General features: G+C 40.3%; 1 protein-coding gene across 13 annotated transcripts in view; it reads right to left on the bottom strand.

Annotated features, from left to right (window-relative positions):
• Positions 1-1,388: 1,388 nt before the first annotated feature.
• Positions 1,389-19,793, bottom strand: part of lnx1 (ligand of numb-protein X 1) — a 45,243-nt gene continuing 26,838 nt past the window's right edge. For 12 of the 13 annotated variants that reach the window (XM_077583964.1, XM_077583972.1, XM_077583973.1 and 9 more), the window contains 9 exons: positions 15,710-15,963; positions 12,652-12,783; positions 9,132-9,340; positions 8,027-8,431; positions 5,657-5,791; positions 5,411-5,588; positions 3,411-3,657; positions 2,029-2,187; positions 1,389-1,967 (listed from right to left, as the gene is read on the bottom strand). In XM_077583964.1, coding sequence (XP_077440090.1) covers positions 1,832-1,967; positions 2,029-2,187; positions 3,411-3,657; positions 5,411-5,588; positions 5,657-5,791; positions 8,027-8,431; positions 9,132-9,340; positions 12,652-12,783; positions 15,710-15,963 — 1,855 coding nt within the window. In that variant the 3' untranslated portion in view covers positions 1,389-1,831. The remainder of the gene's footprint in view (positions 1,968-2,028; positions 2,188-3,410; positions 3,658-5,410; positions 5,589-5,656; positions 5,792-8,026; positions 8,432-9,131; positions 9,341-12,651; positions 12,784-15,709; positions 15,964-19,793) is intronic. The other variant, XM_077583975.1, reaches the window with a different exon arrangement.

The raw sequence follows: 19,793 nt of genomic DNA, 5'->3' as shown, positions 1-19,793 counted from the left end.
GGAATTACGTAATATATGGTGTCAGAAGCTGTGTTTAGAGTTCCATGAAGTGGATCATTAATAGAGTAATGTGAAGTGGGATGGCATGTGGATTTCTGTGGTGAATGGTGTTAGAAGTGGGGTGTTTGGAGTTATGTGACAAATAGTGTCAGAAGCGGGATGGTTCATACAGTTAGGTGTCACAAGTGGGATGTAGGTAGAGTTCTGCGACAATGTCAGAAGTGGGATGCTATAAGAACTGCGTGATTAAAACAGTGTCAGAAGTGGGACAGTTGTAAGATTTCTTAAACAAATATGTTCAGAAGTGGGATCACTAGTACAGTAGAGTCTTAAACAAATCGTTTCAGAAGTGGGATGTTGGCATGACAAATGGTGTCAGAAGTGACCACATACACAGCATTTCTATTTGTAAGTCAATGTCAGGGTATGCATGTGTGTGCGTGACAAGAGCGAAGTGGACGCGTGTGTCCCCGGGTGAGCGCTTGCAAAAAATGTCGACTGGTGCACGCGGCTTCATGACTGCACCACTGCAGGCTAACAGGCGAGTGCAAACATCACACACTTGCAAAGGGCAAGTCAAGTCCAAAAAAAAAAAAAATCACAATAAATTAAACACGGCATTCTGATTAATATTGCGTTTGTGAAATATGAATGAGAAAAATCCACCTGTTTTTATCCATCTCAGGGGGCGGCCATTTTGTCACGTGCCAGTGAGTGAAAATGACAACACAGTTGCTCAGGGCTTAAGTAACGACCAATCACGATTCAACTGTTTTCGGGGTTTGGTCATGTGACATTCGCAAGCTAATGCTGCATTCGAGGAAGGTGGGAAGTCGGAATGATCCCAATTGGATTGTTCCATGGTGATTGGAAATTTCTGTTCTGGTTCACACAGTCAGTGCAAATCACATTGAGTCGTGTGAAGTTACTTGTTTTGAATATCTAAATGAATGTTATAATAAATAAAGAGATAAATATGTTTATAAATGTTTAAATTATGTTTTGCCATTTACGGGGGTCACCATTGTCGAGTGAGATCCGATTAAGATTGATCCGTAAGGTCGGGGTCTTTTTTTTTTCTTTTCTTTTTTCACAGGGGCGTTCCATTGCAATTTTTCTGGTCAGACATCGTAAAAGTCCGACTTCCCACCTTCCTCAAACGCAGCATTAGTCCTTGGCAAGTGGCAAAATGGCTGTCCCCTCAGATGGCTATAAAAAAAAAAAAGATGTATTCTGCTGGACTTCCTGGACTCGAAGGACGGTGACATTTTCAATTTTTTTGTTAGTTCTCACCAGTTGTCGTGATTTACTAGCGCAGCATCCCACTTTTAAAGCACGCACACACAAAACCAAAAAATCATATCAGATGAGAAGCCCAAACGATTAGATTTGCTGACGTCGTGTTTTCCAAATGACTTTTATTGACCATTGAACCAAGTGTACCGATATCAGATATACGACACGGGCCAAAGCGGACACAAAACCATGGCTGACTTGGATACACAGCAACCAAGTCAGTTTTTTTTTTTTTTAATCTCTTAAAAGTAAGAAAACGAGTAAGGCCTCCACAAAATCACCTAATTATTTAAATAGCATCTTTAAACATCTTTTTGTTTCTTTAAATCTGAAAGAAATGAGTCAAACGACACAGACGACTACTTGGCAACGTGTTGTATGATAACAGATGTAGTACAAGTGCTTCAATCAGTTTTTTTTTTTTTTCTTTATACACACCTGACATTTACAGTCGTAGAACCTCAAGCGTTCTGTGTCCATGTCCCCAGAGACAAAAAAAGTCCTGGTCTCAAGAGGGCGCCACTCAAAAGTCCCTTTACATCAAACTTCCCGGCCAGGACACGATGGTCAACGTGATCCTTCCCCGAAGTTCCTTGAGGAGACGTACCAACGCCATATGGGTCATGCCCCACGTACTCTTTCCATTCACCTCCAGTAAGATGTCCCCGCACCTACAAACGCGCACATCCGTAAATAATCAATAAATTAAATAAAATCCGACTAGTGTCTTACCTTATCCCGCCATCGTTGTAGGCCGGCGTGCCCTTGACGATGGAGCGTATAAAAAAGCACTGGTTGCAGTTGACTTCCTCCTGACCCCCCACGATGCTGAAGCCCAGGCTGCCTGACATGCTCCGCCGCAGCACGATGTCCTTGCAGCTGTACAGGTGCCTGTGGGACAAAGCGAAGGGGGACTTTTTGGGGTCACTGTGTCATCAAACGTGGACGTATTGGCAAAATAATGGCAGAGCCGGAAAGCCGTTGTTATTGCCGTTAATTTGAGGTGTGAGTTGTTGGGGTTTGTCGCACATGAAATTTTGCTTTTTCTTTGGCTTTATTGAGAAAAAGTGTAAGATACGAGACATTTTGCGCCATAGCACAGGATGACAAAATATGAGCGATACAATTAAATTGCCTGTAATAATTCACTGGACCAAACAGATGCTAATATAACTAGCATGTAGCTTTCCAACAAATTTTTTTTGATTCGCATTAAAATATATATTTTTTTCTTCTTCTATTTTACGCAAATGAGTAATTATGGCTTCATATTAAGGTTCCTTTTTTTTGTGAGGTAAGTCTAAATTATGAGTGCAAGGTTGTTCCACAACATACCATATTGTCGCTGTCCTGCGAAAAACACTTACGTCAATTTTTTTTGTCTGCATTCAGTTTCATCCCATAAATGTAAAAATGTTTTAAAAAAAAAAAGAAAAAAGACAAAAATGGACATAAGTGTCAGGTCAGTGACGACATGTGTTGAACGAGCAGTTGTTTTATCATTTTTATTATTAGCATAAGCTATGCTAATTTCTGCTAGCCCCCATACTAGTATTAAGCTAAAACAAAATTATTTTTAACTCTTAGTTGTAGTTTACTGCCAAACTAAACTAAACTGTATGTGTATTTAAAAGAGCGTAACAACTTAGCTTAATGCTAATGCAAATTAGCATCTATGCTAAGACAAAATTAGATTTAACTGTATGTGTATTTAAAAGAGCGTAACAACTTAGCTTAATGCTAATGCTAATTAGCATCTATGCTAAGACAAAATTAGATTTAACTGTATGTGTATTTAAAAGAGCGTAACAACTTAGCTTAATGCTTATGCTAATTAGCATCTATGCTAAGACAAAGTTATATTTAACTCTTAGTTGTAGTTTACTGCCAAACTAAACTAAACTGTATGTGTATTTAAAAGAGCATAACAACTTAGCTTAATGCTAATTAGCTGTGGTGTTTTACCACTTCAATGGATTGACTACAAATGATCAGCGACGACATGTAACAATATAACAGCACAAAGAGTCTTTATCCTCTACATAAAATGACTTTTATTTATTTTATTAATTTTTTTATTACAGAGCGGACATCTACAAGGTCCAATGACGAACCTGGGCAGCTGCAGCCATGACACCCACAGCGGGGAGTAGTCGCTGTTGGGCAGCGGGCTCTTGGCGCTGCCGTCGGGCGAGGACGCCAGGCAGGGCGGCAGCTCACCCTCCGGCAGACCCTCGTCGGGGGGCCGCATCTCCAGGACTTTGAGCACCACGGGCGACGAGGTGTTCTTCAGGTTGGCCACGGCCTCGCTTCGCGTCACCCCCGTCAGATCCACGCCGTTCACGTTGAGCAAGATGTCGCCTACGGGGGAAGAGGAGGGGAAGGGTGAGCTCCATGAAATATTCAACATCCTCCGAAGGCGCCCAACGCGAGCGCCACCTGTGGTACTGAAAAGAGCAAAGGGTGTTTTCCAGCTGGCATCTGAAAGACAGGTTGCTGTGTGAGCATATGCAAATTTCATGAATATTTATTCAGCCTCCTGTTAAGTTGCGGGTCAATTTGACCCATTTAGTTTAGAAAAGAAAAAGTCGTTTTCTGCTTGGCTTAATAATGTCACATATATGCAGAGCAATTGTTAGTAATGGATTTAATAATGAGATATCAACAATGATTTTATTTTTATTTTTTGCACTAGTGATATGTACGACGGCATATTAGGGCCACGTATATATATATATATATATTCTTTAGAGGGCGGCGGCAATACTCAGAGAAACAAACTAGCAAATTTTTCACTTAAAGTGGCAATTCGTAAATTTGCGATTTTATAAAGTAGCAAACTCATAAATTTGCGTGTTTCTTAAGTGTTACAAAATGTGTAAAAAAGTGTAAAAAATCGTACATTTACGAGTTTATAAAGTGGCAAATTTACGAGTTTATAAAGTGGCAAATTGACAGAAAAAAAAACTCGTAAATTTGAGAGTTTATAAAGTGGCAAATTTGCCACCTTATAAAGTGGCAAATTTGCGAGTTTCTTAAGTGGAAAATTGGCAACTTTATAAAGTAGAAAATTTGCAAAAAAAACTTGTGAATTTGCGAGTTTATAAAGTGGCAAATTGGCGAAAAAAATTTGCAAGAAAAAACTCATAAATTTGCATGTTTCTAAAGTGGAAAATTTACGACTTATAAAGTAGAAAATTTGCAATTTTCAAAAAACTTGTGAATTTGCGAGTTTATAAAGTGGCAAATTTACCACTTAAAAAAGTGACAAATGTGCAATTTCTTTTCTCTCGGAATATTGGCCCCGCTCTAAAAAAAAAATTTTTTTTATACAGGGCCCAAATACGCTGTCGTACATATGAAATATCTGATTTTTTTTTTAATGAAAAACATATTAATTGGATATGAAAGAATAGTCAAATCGAGTTAAAAAAAAAAATCAATAAATTCTAACCATGAAATGACATGTAAAATAATCAACTGTATTTGTGTTTTTTGTGTTTTCTGAAAACCCTTAAAAAAACGACTTAGGACATTATTTTTAGAAGGTGACGATTCATAAAAGGGAGAGTTGAACATGTCCTGAGTCAAAATGACCCAGGGACATTAGTGCTATTTGTAGGGAAAAAAACTAACATAAAAAGGAGCTTGAAAGAGCAACAATCGTGTGCAATGCGGCAATTCGAACCATTCAGCCTTCATCATCCCATAAAGAGAGATTCATACACGGCAGGTCAATGACATGCTTAATATGCATTAAAGACACCCGAGTCAGCAAAATCTCCCTCACGAGTGTTGCCATGACATAAAATGATCCCGCAGCCGGTTCCCTCCTTCCTGGTGCTATGCTAATGCTAATGTTTTCGCCGGGTTGGAGAGAATTTGCGGAGCGCTGAACCGCCGTCGCCGCGTGATTAACTTTCCTAATTAAACACGTGTTTGTCAATCAGCATACGGAACAAGTCCCTCAGCACTGCCGGGTGCAATTTGTGCCAGGCAGTGCACAACATTAAATGTAAATGTATTTTATTCATCCGAAATTTAAGGTGCCACAGATTTTTTTTACTTTTTAAAAAAAAAAAATTTAAACAAAAAGTGCACATGGCGATGTTACCTTTGCGTATGGAACCTTCCTGGCCAACAACTCCGTCGGGGTCCACGTTGGTGACGTAGATGGGCAGATCCCACCCGCGGCTGGACATGCCGCCAGCCACGGCCATGCCCAGCGAGTCGTACGGCTCCTTGGTCAGCGTCACCGTCTTCTCGTAGCAGGCGGGCTTCTGGCACGAGTCCTACGAGATTAACAATAATTGAGGTCCATATTCGCAATACATATCATTGTGTTTGTGTGTGAGCTGACCAGCAGTGTTTGCTCAATGTCTACGGGGGAATACGGCGGCGGGCCGTCCATAGCCCACGGAGCTTCTTGGAGGATGTCGGGCGTAGGCAAGCAGATCTGACGGGACACCACGAAGTGGACGCCTTCCTCGCTGGCCTGGTGAAAAACAGCTTTGTTAAATATAGCTTGATTGGACATTTCAGCTATGCTAATTTCCATTATCTTGTCTATGATGTTTTGCATTACATGTTAGCATTATGCTAGTACATTTCCTTTACACTAAATAATATAGGTTGGTTGAACATTTTGTTGCTTACACATAAAAAGTTGAATTCTCATTTTTTAATGTCTAGTTTTACCATTGAGATTAGAACAGACGCTAAATTATACTTGAAGAAGAATGTCCAGTGGGTCGGGAACATAATTTCCCCAATAAACGGGTGTTCACTTTAAAATTTTATAACAATATGTTTATTTCATGTTAACTTATAACATTATGTTAACTTATAACAATCTTAAAATGTGTAAGAAGTCATACAAGCAGAAAGTGGTGCTTCGTCATTTCCTATCATAAGATAAACGGCTGAAATTAGCTAACCTCCAAAATGCCTCCAAAATGACAAAATACTTTCACTTTTTTAGAAAGAGTTGTAGCATAGTAAGACTTTCATAGGTTTAGTTAAGAATTCAATATTAGTGGTGGTAATTGCCATCCTTAGATTAAATTTGTCACCTGATTAACTTTGGCTAGCTGGCTAGCAGCGTATCCTGAGAGATGCCCTAAAAAAACAACAAAATATATATTTTTTGTGTTTAAGTGATGTCATACGTTTATTTTCTGGCAACGTTTCAAAAATAATGACCACATTTGTACAATAAGCTATTATTGGTACATCCTTTCCTATCGATTCTAGCTAATGTCAGCTAGCAAAAAAAAAAAGGTTTAACCAGAGATAAGAGTAATAAGTAGTAAGTAATAAGAGTAAGAGATTTACAGCTCATTTGTAAGAATTCTTACAAGCTAGTGGTAGTATGTGCCATACTAGCGAATTTTAGCTAGCTCGCTTAGCCAATGAAATACTTAAAAAAATAAATAAAAAAAAATTCCGTTGCTGAAGCATAAAAAGATGTCAATTGGTTTATTTGACGGCATTTAAAATACATAGAATAATGATCAACTGTTTTATGGGGGTATGTCCTGACCAAGCTAACCTCAGCTAGCCAGCTAAAATTAGCTACCTGAAAAAAAAAGATTACACAACATGTTTGTCAGTATAATAAAATATTCATAGGTTTACTTTTTAGTATATAGAAGTCAAACGAGTCAGTAGTGGTAGCCTATGTGCCATCTTATTGATACAATTTGCCACTTAAAACAACATCAGCTAGCCGGCTAACGTTTGCGTAGCCTGGGAGATGCCACTAAAGGCATTGTTGCATTGTTCATTTGTATATATTTTTATGGTAACGTTTTATAAAAATGAGAAAACTATAAAAAAAACTTCTAAAAAGGTTTAATGACGAATCCCATTACTTTCGCCCTCCATTTTTCTCAGCCTAAAATAGCCTGTGGCAATATAATTGAGTCTCATTTCTTATTGAAGACACTCCCATAAGGAGCACAAGTGAGTGGCTAAGTGTTCTGGCATTTCCTTGATTGGCTCGGATTGTGCTATGAGAGCTTTTTTATATACACACACAGTAGATACTTTTTAAAATGACTTTACCCTTATTTGCATTTTGCCATCTGGTGACCTCCCACTCACATGCACTTATTCACACTTTTGCCTGACGACTCACCGACTGTTTCTGTTTCCTTCTCTCCTGTGAGAGTCGCCCTCGTCTCTGCAGCACAAAGCTCAACTCCTTAATAAGCCGGTCCTGGGCCCATTATTGCCTTAATTGGCCTAATTTAATTTCAGGCCCGCTGGCTGTTAATCTCTGTCAGAAAGTTCCTGCTTGGGTAGACCAATAGGGAGGACCCAGTAGGGCCAATCCGTCTAAACTTCAGGCACGGAGACCCTGAACGACTTCACGGCAATTAAATGCCATTAGCCAACACAGATGACTGGCATGGGTCTGTCAGGGAATCAGCGCAATCAAATGTAGACAATCACAATTATCGCAAATCACTACAATTACCTTTAATACCTGCAATACCGTAGTTCCTCAAATAGTGGACGCCAATTCTATTCGACGCCATGGCCCGGTTAGGCACTTCCTTTTTCCATCAACAAATGATGCTAGCAAGTGTAATTACTCAGTTTATAGACGCTATTGTTCACACACACATTTCAAACAGGTTGCTAACCAAAACAGCAGCACCTACCAAGATAACCTGCTTTTTCTCAGATGAATGATTCCCCCCACTGGAAGTAACACTTCACCAACCTGTATAAGCAGAGCTGCATGTTCCGGGGCTCCGTAGCGCAGATCGTGCCCGTTGATGGCGAGCACGCGGTCTCCGACCCACAGCTGTCCGTCCCGCGCCGCCAGGCCGCCGTCAAGCAGGTCAAAGATGTACAGGCCGGGCTCCTCGGGCCGCCGCACCAGCTTGATGCCCAGCTGCTCGTCCGGCACACTTTTGCTCAGCACCACGTGGACGCTGTCGTCCCGGAAGGGGTGGTGGTGGGGCAGGCCGTGGGACGGGTGGCCCCCGGAGACGGTGGCCATGTGCGGGTGGCGGTAGCGGTGGCGCTGCTCTCGAAGGATGGTGAGGCGCAGGAGCTGGCACGGCTGCTTGAGGGTGGCCACGGCGAAGCAGTGGGTTACGTTGCTGATGTCGATGCCGTTCACCTGACAAATTCAGCAAATATGTCAAATGACGGGGAATCGATAAGCACAATTTATTCACTTTAGGGCTGCTCGATTATGAAAAAAATATTAACTCATTTGCTCCCAAAAACGTATAAAAACGTTTTATATTAAATAGTACCATGGCCCCAAAAACGTATTTATACGTTTTTTTTTATTTTTTATTTTTTATGATAGAGCATACGGCTTTGATGCAGCCTCTGACATGAAGAGATCGCTTGAAACAATTGTAGTTATTACAAAAAACGGCCAGCAGTTGGCAGCAGAGTATAAGAGATCAGCCAGGGCCATGTTGCAAAAAGCTCTTTCCCCACTGTTTTAAACAGATTAGTGAATAATGATGAAACGTAGCTATATCCTAATGCTAATTGCTTCAAAATGGAAAATGATAAAAAAATACTTTTTTTTTCTTCTTTTTTTTTTTTACAGCAATAGAACGCAATTGCCATTGCCTGAGCTTTGAGCAACATTGATGTCATCTTCAGTCGACAGCACGTGGCAAAATGGCCGCCCCCTGAGATTGATAAAAACGGCTGGATTTTACTGCTTAAGTCATATTCTACAAATGTAATATTAATCAGAATATCATGTTTAGACTAGTGAGGTCACATATAACATATTTTTGTCAAGAAATATTTAGGGTTGATTTCCACTTTAAAGAAATCTTGTATCCCGGTGATACCTTGAGGATCATGTCCCCGGGGAGCAGGCGTCCATCTCTGGCGATGACCCCCTCCCTGTAGATGTCCTGGATGAGGATGCGCACCAGCGGCGTCTCATTGCCGCCGACGATGCTGATGGCGAGCGGCTCGGACGGCTCCGCCCGCGTGATCTTAATACTGGTCACTTCCCCGTCGGGGATCAGGTGGTGGAGCTGCGGCAGAGCCAACACTGATGGAGGAAAAGAAGAAGAAAAAAAATGTTGAAGTCCAGCTGTACATTGCAAAGAGAGAGAAAAAAACGCATTTTGAAAGCCAAGTTAAACAGGAGAGGAAGTTTGAGAAGATGGCGGAGCAGCTGTCTCGACTCCCTCAGGTTACTCAAACAAACCGGGAGGAGCCAAGAAAAAGCAAAAAGGCGCTTGGCTGATTGTTCTCTCTCGATGTTTGTGCAATTAGTCACATACATCTGTATGCAATGTGCCTGGGAAGCAGCTCAAACTACAAATCTCCTCCGTTGTTATGCGCCAGTGTTGTTGTGAGCGTTTTCAAGCAGTGATTGCGGAAGAAACAAAGACATCCTTCATTTCTTTCACTGTGCGTGCAACACTGCAATTTGGATGCATTTTACTTGGAGGCAATTTTTCATACAGTGGAAATCTGTTATCAGAATGCTGGTAGCATTTTTAAATGAACACTTGTATTCTGATTGTTCTGTGCAGAGCCGAGTCCCCATGCGGGACATATTAAGTTTAGAACAGTGTAACTGCGGGGAGAGATTTGTCTCAAAAATAATTGTAAACATTGCTTTCTAGTTTGATTTGGTCTTGCTTTGATGAGTGTCTAAAGGATGCGGGAGGGTTAAAACTATTTGAAGAATGTTTATTATATGGTCTCTCTATATGTGATAAAACACGGGTTCACTGCATCTAAAAAAATGAATTGTTAGTTTTATCCAATTGCCACATCCTGGCTTGCCAGAGGTGGATTTCAGCCAGCCGCCACGGGCCCTCAACGACAGCAATGATGCATCCCCGCTTTTATTTCTATTTTGCCGGCTGGAGATGAAAAATGTCTCCTCATCCCTCAGCGGCGCGTCGTCAGTTCCCCCATCGCTCGCGTTGCACTTTCTCCGTTTCCAGAGTCAATATTTTGCCTGCGTATTGCTTGAAGGTGGAGAGCGTAGCGTTATATCGGCCGCGATTATGTAAGGCTCCCGACGCCGCTCACCTCTCGCACTGTTCCGTTATCGCTCTTGTGTTTCTGCCTGTATTGTCTCTGCCTAGGAATGTTTAATCAGCGACTCCGCTGGTAATTCATTCCCCTGGTCTTTTGTCATCCTTCCCCCAAAGATGACTGTGCCGCATTACACGTCAGGGTGTGCATATAATTTTTTTCTTTTTTTTTAAAAATTATTTCTGGAGAGCTCAGTATTGTTCATTAAAAAAAAAAGGTGTGCATATAAAAGGAGACGTTAAAATATTTTTTTTCACACAATTCCCAGGTGTCTTAACTCTTTGACTGCCAGACGTTTTCAGAAAAGGGATGCCGTGGGTGCCAGACGATTTTAAGCATTTTGACTGATCTTTCAAGGTCCATAGAAAATTATGTGTTTGGACTATGGAAACACACATACTACCAAAAAAAGTTTGGACTCTCATCTTTCATCAGAAAAAAAAAGTTTGTTTCTACCTTATTCCGTTTTTCAGTAATCCACAATAGAAAATGGTTAGTTTCACCTCTGTTTTGAAACAAACGTCTTCTAACGTCTTTGGCACTCCTCCATAGGATTTTAGTAAACGTTATTTAACGTTTTTGGCAGTCAAAGAGTTAACAAAAGTGGAAAAAATGTTCAACTAATAGAAATACTTAAAATTAATTTTTGACGTCTATAGCCGTCAATGGCAGTGAATGAGTTAATAACATATCTGTGACATGCTTTCAGTAAAATCAAGATTTTATTGTACGCTTTACTTTATTTTGAAGAAGTTAAGAACAAAAAAGCATTTTTTTTTTTAAATAGCCGTTGAAAATTTGTAGTCAATAATACACATTTCCACTTTCAAGTTAATCATCACCAAAGACTAATGGATCCACCAGGTTGCACATGACTTCCTCCCCAGGGACATTCCATCAAAGTATGAAGGAAGACTCTTTTCCCGTCCCGTCCCTGTCCGAAAGCGCCTCGGGCGAGCGCTCCCCCCCCCCCCCCCTCACGTCCCGATTCGCCTCCCGCGATGCAACTCTTACGCAATGCGCAGTTGAATTATTAAAAGGAACATCTGCTTGGGCTCGGAGCCGTGTCACCGTCCTTGTTTCAGCTGGGTTAGCGTCACAAATACACATGCACACACTCTTCGGGGAATGGTAAAGTGCAGATGAGGCAGTTAAGCCTTCTGGGCTCTTTGGCCATTTGTGTGTCCACCTTGGCTTTTTTTTTTATTTTCTTACTTTTTAGCTCTCCTCGTGTAAATGTATTGAATCTTCCCAATGTTTAAGAATTTTGTTTGGTTGTGTTTCTTACTTCAACCTACCTTTTGCCTCTCTTTGTGGCCACTTGCCATTTTTCATTACTCCAATAGTTTTCAGACTGGATTCGGGTTTGAATTGACTGTGACGTAACGATATTTTGCCAAACATCCTTCAATAGCATTTCACAGCACTTCAATACTAGAAGCAAGTCCACTGTAGCTCAGTGGGTAGTGCGCCGGAGCTTTGACCAATGAACAGTAGGTGATGGTTCGAATCCCGCCTTGGACTGGTTGCAGTTCATATTTTCTTTTTATTTATTTATTATTCAACTACAATTAATAATTAGTCATTTTCACGTAGTTTATCTTTTAATTTACTTCATAAGCACTCCACATGCGTTCAAATCTTAGCATTCAGCTATTAGCATTTAGCTATTAGCATTCAGCTATTAGCATTCAGCTATTAGCATTCAACTATTAGCATTCCCACGCAAATTCTCCAGAAATTGCACTTAGTCTAGTTAATAATACAATTTGGCTAAAATTTGTTTCATTCTTCACCCAACATTAAAAACATTTTTTTGTTAAATCTTAAAAATGACAGACTATGTCTTTCGGTAGCTAAAAAATGGCCACACACAATCTGAAGGAGTAGTAAAATCCAACAAGGCCTGAAGAATCGGATTACAGCTGATTAGTTAACTCTTTGACTGCCAGACGTTTTCAGAAAAGGGATGCCGTGGGTGCCAGCCGATTTAAGCATTTTTGACTGATCTTTCAAGGTCCACAGAAAATTATGTATTTGGACTATGGAAACACACATACTACCAAATGAAAGATTGGACTCTCATCTTTCATCAGAAAAAAAAGTTTGTTTCAACCTTATTCCGTTTTTCAGTAATCAACAATAGAAAATGGTTAGTTTCACCTCTGTTTTGAAAAAAAAACGTCTTTTAACGTCTTTGGCACTCCATAGGATTTTACTAAACGTTATTTAACGTTTTTGTCAGTCAAAGAGTTAATGCATAGCAAGCACCAGGATTCCCAAAGGGTACTCCTTGCTGACACGTACCTCCTTGCGGCGCGCTGGAATTCCTGGCATTGTCCCGCTCCTCCGAGGTCTCGTGGTTGACAGCGGTTCCACTCTTGGTCCTCCGCAGGACACTGAACGCCCGGTTGAGCCTCCGGAAAGAGCGGCTGCGCACTGGGAAAAGCAGTCAAAGAGTGAGGGTGAGAGGGACTTTATAGACATGAGGAGTCAACATGTCCAGACATGTCTGAAAAGGGGATGCGGACGTTTGCAACTTTGCATCTGATTGGTCAACCTGTGGAATAACCACTGATACCTTGGTAACACATAACTAGATACTGCCAATTGGTAGCGCTTCGACACATCTGCTGCCCAATCAAACAGCAACAGTGATAGAAAAGTTCCAATTGGGAGAGGAATAATACATGGTGACTGAGTTGATAGCAAATGCACAATTTGAATCGAAATGGACGGTGCGTTCCAACAAGCCCTGGAGCGTGTGGAGAACGTGATCTTCATATTTACTTTGGCTTTACTTTTGAACACTTTAATGTCTTTTATGTAGAGTATTAGGGCTGGACTGAAAGAAAAAACAAATCTGTTGAGCACTTTGTTATAGCTGTGGTTGTTAAAGTGCGCTATAAATAAAGTTGTGATAAATTGAGTATCAGAAACAAAGTTGGAATGTAATATTGCCAAGAAAAAGTGAATTTTCAATTTTTTTTCAACTTAAAAAAAAGTGTATATATAGCTATATTATTAATAATATTCTGCCTTTTTTCCTGTAAAAATATGACTACTATTGTAATATAATTTTCTTTTCTTTTTTTCTTTGGGTGGACAAAAGAAATAATATTTCAAGGAAAAATACAGCTTGTATTCTTATTATCTACGTAATTATTTAATTGCCGAGCTAACTCTTAAGATATAATAAGATACCTCTTTTTAAATGTAATACTGGTTAAATGATTACTTCCCATTACTCATATTGCAAAATATGAATTTTCCAAAATATAATTAAAAAATGTCAAATAAGAATCTTATTTTAAAAATAGACCGATTTGTTCTCAGAATTTTTTTTTTTTATTCTAGCGTTCGTTTTTGTAAGGTTGACTTTATTTTCACTTTATTTTCATAGTATAATTTGACAAATTTGTTACAAATCATCTTACTCAAATAAAGTTTTTCTTTTTCTCCCTTATTTCATCATTTTCTTTGTATTTTTTCTGACTTTTCTTCTCCAAATTATACACAGTGTGTCATAAAATTTCCAGCTCTGGTGTCACAGAATTTACCTTTCAAACTACAAAGTACAAATTTTCCCATTCAAAGTAATCCCCCCTGGAGTCAAACGCACTTCCCCAGCCTTCTTTGCCACGCCTTCATGTACCCCTGAAATAATTCTCCCAGTACTTCTCTGCCAGGAAGTGTCAGATGCTCAGGGCATTGGAAGTAGAATCTCTTTGTAGATGTGCTGGTTGATCGTCCGTCCCATATTAAAGGGGGAAGCTCATAGTTTGTAGTTTGGGTTTCAAATATATAGTTTGAGACAAACTTGTCTATTTGAAACTTTGAAAAGACTTTGAAGACGCATCCCCGAAAACCCCCCCCCCCACCCACCGTGGCCTCGACACCGCCGCACCCTCACCGCCCTCTGCGGAGCCAAGGAGATGCGATGGCTCCTGACAGCTACATTATTCTTTAAAAGCTGCGGTCGCTTCTGGCCGTGACAGCTTGCTCAGCGTTGGTGACGCGCATGGCGGCGACGGCCTGCGGTGGAAAGTGCTGCGCGACGTCATTTAGAGTCCCCGGTGACTGAACGCTCAAGTTATGGGCGGGGACTTTTGACTTGCGTTCAGGTGGGAAATGTTGTCACTTTACAGGCATGCTAGCGCTGGCTATATTTAAACTCCATCTCCGACTGAGCAATTTTTTTCAGGCAATTTCATGAGGATGGCTTCTTTGAATCAAAATGTTAGACTTCCTGTATTTTATTGGGCATGTTTTTGAGACTTTTTTATTCGTCTAAATTTCACACTACTAAAATGGCTTCTTCAGACATTCTGTATCTTTGTGAGCATAGGTTCTTGAGACTTTTTTGTGCATCTATTCTTGCTAGACACGCCTATCAAAGTTCAATGCGCTAAGTGAAACTGTCTTTGAGAGCTGAATTTTCCCAAAATTACAAGGAGGCTACTGAATAATTTTTCCAGGAAATTTCACACTACTAAAATGGCTTCTTCAGACGTTCTGTATCTTTGTGAGCATTGGTTCTTGAGACTTTTTTGTGCATCTATTCTTGCTAGACACGCCTATCAAAGTTCAATGCGCAAAGTGAAACTGTCTTTGGGGGCTGAATTTTCCAAAAATTACGAGGAGGCTGCTGAACAATTTTTCCAGGAAATTTCACACTACTAAAATGGCTTCTTCGACTCTTGCTAGACACGCCTACCAAAGTTCAATGCAAGTGAAAGTGTCTTTGGGAGCTGAATTTTCCAGAAATTACGAGGAGGCTACTGAACAATTTTTCCAGGAAATTTCACACTACTAAAATGACTCCTTCAGACGTTCTGTATCTTTGTGAGCATAGGTTCTTGAGACTTTTTTGTGCGTCTACTCTTGCTAGACACGCCTATCAAAGTTCAATGCGCAAAGTGAAACTGTCTTTGGGGGCTGAATTTTCCAGAAATTACGAGGAGGCTACTGAATAATTTTTCCAGGAAATTTCACACTACTAAAATGGCTTCTTCAGACGTTCTGTATCTTTGTGAGCATAGGTTCTTGAGACTTTTTTGTGCGTCTACTCGTGCTAGACATCTCTACCAAATTGTATTTGGCTAAGTGGAACTAGCTTAAGGGGCTGAATTTTCCAAAAATTATCATAGGAGCTACTGAGCAAATTTTTTGGGCAATTTCATAAGGACCTTTGCACTGCTAAATCAGCTTCTTTGAACCAAAATGACAGACTTCCTGTATCTTTTTGGGCAAAGGTTCTTAAGGCTTTTTTGTGCGTCTACTCTTGCAAGACACGCCTACCAAATTTCATGCTGCTAAGTGAAACTATCTTCGGGGGCAGAATTTTCCAAGATGCGCAACTCACACTCACTCTTCTTGCTGCTGCAACGGGCCGCCAGGCTGCTGGTGCTGCCCAACTGGCTGTGCTCCTCCATGCTGGCGTCGAAAGCCGGGTTGACCAGACCCGCTTCGTCTGACAGCAGGGCCACGGCGGCGGACGCGGGGCCGTCGCCGGGCAGCGTGGCGATGGTGAGCTCCGACGTGCTGTCGGTGCACTCGCCCTCCTGAGAGCGCCGCTTCCTGTCTGCCGAGAGCCCATAATGAGAGGCGCCTTTACACCTGAATCGAGAAAGAGCGTGTCAGACAACATCGAGTATGTCGGACAAATTATGCTTAGGTGATATTTTCATGAATCTTTTGTGATGAATAATATGTCGAAACAGTTTTGGCAGCGAGTAAAAGTCAATAAATTCATGAGTGGGAATGAAAAGGTCACAGTGAAAAAAAAATAAAAAATGAGTGTGAGCAGACTTTATGTAATGTCCCGAAACTCACTCAGTCACCAAAGGAAGGTTTTAAATAAAGAAATAAAAACCTCTCAGACCCTGCGCATCCGGGTCACCACCTCTTTCACTACTACTAGTACTTGGCCAATAAAGATGGAAAAATGGGTGACATTGAATTATGATGTTAAAAGCTGCTTCAAAATCACAAGTAATCAAAGTCGTTCAACCAATCAAACAGCAGATGTCTTTTGGCTCGTCGACAGTAATCAACTCATTCACGTAAACACAGATAGACAGTGTGAAAAGGCTTTCCACAGGCAGGTAACACCATCCAAGCGGAACACTTTTTCCCTCCATCTACGCTTCATCTGAAACAGAAAATAGCTTCACTTCGCCTCCCTCCACTTGTCTCTGCGGAGCCATCAGCGTGGACATTAACTGGGCCGTAATGAGCTGGATCAAACCCAGCCTCGGAAAAAAGAAAAATCCATTTCGAGTCCAACGAGAGGGTAAAAAAAATGAGATAAAGCGAAGGCCCGGGGAGAACTGGCTGACCTGACCGTGTCCATATTTCACTGGGAAAAAAATGCTCCTTTGCTTCTACATATCGCTAACATCTTTTACTTTCAGTCACAGATCACAGCGGGTTGAAGGGAGCTTTACACAAAGGCCCTCTCCCGAGTCGCCATCGATCCCATCGAGCCGCCGCACTCTTACGTAACGCCGCCGGGCCGGGCCTGCCTCCGAGAGTTATTCCTGCTCGTTCAGTTAGTAAATTGAATGCCATCAAGCATGTCGCTGCGGCAACATGGAAGTTAACCTGCTAAAGTGGTTGAATAGAGCAATATGTCAATCCACTTCAGAGTGGGGTGTGAGCAGGTGGGGGGTGGGGGGGCAGTGCAGGCTCGTTTGTCCGTAGGACGCGAGGGCTTTCGACACGGCAGCGTTTGTGTTTAATGCAGCTATTAGCCTGTCTTTGGGTACAGGCTGCTAAGAATTTGTTCAGGACTCTAAAATATTGCTTCCGGTCCAAGATAAAGCAGCTCTTTACAAATGAAATGTTGTGTAATTAGTAAAAGGGTGACCTATTTTTTTAGGGGTTGGTGGAAACTGTATGGAAAAATAGAGTTTTGTGGCAAAATGTAGCATATATTGCATTTCAATGAGAGAACTGCAGTTTGTAGGGAAAATAGTGTTATGTATAAAAGTATTGCAATTTTGTGGCAAAATTGATTATTTATTTATTTTTTAAATATATATTTCAGAGGAAAAAAAATGAGAAAAAAATAAATAAAAATAAATAAATATATACAGTATTTAGCATAAACAACAACTCATAAATAACAACACAGGCACTGTTCAGTGGTCTCACACTGTTTATCAATCTGCATGGACTGAAATGCTCCAAGTGGAAATTTTGTGTGACAATATTGCATTTTTGTGGAAAAATATTTTTGTAAAAAAAAAAAAAAAAACATTTATTTATTTATTTATAGTTATTCATAATATTTTTATTGGGAAATATAGATTTTTGTGTGAACGTATGGATTTTTTTCTGTGGGGAAAATGCAGCATTTTTGTGTGACAATATTATATTGCTGTGGGAAAAAAAACAGAATATTTGAGGGTGCTATAAGTATTTTTGTGGGTGCTTATATCATTTTTATGGTCAAATGTAGCATTTAGTGTGAAGATATAGCATTTTCTGGGGGTAAATATGTATTTTTTAGGACAACTATATGGTGACATTTTGTAGGCAAGATATGACATTTTATGGCAAATATTGCATTTTGTGTGTGTGTGGGGGGGGGGGGGTGTGCATTTTTATTCAAAAGTACCACATTGCATTTGTGCGCTCAACTATTTCTGGAGGAAAATACTGCATTTTGGGGAATAAATATGGTAACTTGTCTTTGCAATGGCTTATTATATTGCTGCCAAAATCGACATATTTTCTTCGGGTAACTTTGTTAATTAGTGGGTTATGTTTCACCGGTAAAAATATACAAAGGGACTTTTTGTCTGATTTTCCTACTAAATTCTTCCTGCTTTTTCCTTCCTTCTACATCCTGATGCAAGTGGGCTTATTTCATTTGAATGGAAGCTCTTTGCCGTTAGATTTACAGTCAATTGCTTAACAAATGCATTAGACCAGCATCCAATGTAAGGATATGCCACAGCTATCCTAAAAAGTACAACATTGGTGAATACCAAAAGAAGTTTTAGTAATAGACAAAGCGTCGAGAGCTCACTGAAATTGAAAGAGTCCACATTAAAGCACGTCAAGCAGCTGCATGCGTCTTTTATGACAGGTGGCCTAATACATTCGTTAAGCATTCTTATATTTCTATCCTCGTTCACATTATAGCTTCTTAATGAATACATGCGCTTGCCCTTTGCTGTTGATTGCATACTTGAATTGGATGCATTTCGTCGTTCGGCCCTTCCTTAATTGGTTCTTTGACATCAGGCTGTTTGGCCGTGACTTGTGGGTAATTGAAAACCACAGTGAAGTGGTGCAACTTAGCAAAAGAGTGAAGTAATTGCATTTTTTTCATGTGGTCTCCGAAGCGGGACGTGATGGAAAAAGGGACTTGACGTTAGCTCCTGACTTTTCTTACTAGTAGGCACACATCCAACACACAAATACTACAGTAGGTACATTAGTACACTTTATAAAAAATACATACATAGTATGTCTTCAACACCCAAAGAGAATATATTTAGTGTTGTCACATCAGAGGAAAATCAATTTTGCAGCACGAAAAGATCTTGTTTGATGTGAAAGTGCTTTTTATTAATAGCTTTGTCTTGTATTTTAAAAGGAGAAAATCTTTCAAGCAGTCATATTGATGTCGAACGTTTGGATTTCTTATTTTAAGGCCACAGCCTGTCACGAGAAAAAGCATGACTGACTGAATGGTGTCTGCTGCTGCAGGGTGGATGCCGACGAAGGTTGTCAGTCACTGTGAGAGGTAGGCTAACGTACATGCGAACCCCCCGTTATGCCGCACTAAAATAAACATCGGAGAACGTACGCTCCACAAACGTCACGGTTCCCCTCAGGCGGCCCGTGGATGCTTGTTAGTGCCGCTGTATCCTCATCCCGGCCTCGATCCTGCATCACTCCTCGGATGTGGGATGAGATAAGGCGCAAAAAGATACCCAGAGTAAACCCCCACCCCTTCATCCCTTGTCTCCAATGTGACATAAAAACATAACAGTCTATCTTCAGGGAAATGTGTCCAAAACATGAGAAAATGATTGAGAAATTGGAAAAGTCATCATCGCAGAAATAAAATTTGAAATGAGAAATTGTTGGAGCTGGCCAGCACTGCAGGAACAAAATGAGAAAATTTGAAACTGTCCATCACAGACAAAAAAAAAACAACATAATAATGAAATAATAATAATAAAAAATAAAAGAAAATTTAAAAATTAAAAACAAAAATTTTTTGTGACTGTCTATCGCCGCAAAAATAAAACGAAAAATTAAATGTTCATCATCACAAAAGTCAAACAATCATCATGGAAGTAAAACGAGAAAATGTAACTGTCTAGGATTGCATAAATGAAATAAAAAAATACTGCAACTCTTCATCATCAAACATAAAATGGAAAAACGAGTAAATGTTATAACTCTACCACCGACTAAAAATGCAT

This window comes from Vanacampus margaritifer, chromosome 13 (assembly GCF_051991255.1).
Source record: "Vanacampus margaritifer isolate UIUO_Vmar chromosome 13, RoL_Vmar_1.0, whole genome shotgun sequence".
Classification (NCBI taxonomy): domain Eukaryota; kingdom Metazoa; phylum Chordata; class Actinopteri; order Syngnathiformes; family Syngnathidae; genus Vanacampus; species Vanacampus margaritifer.
This window is presented reverse-complemented; position numbering and strand designations above follow the sequence as displayed.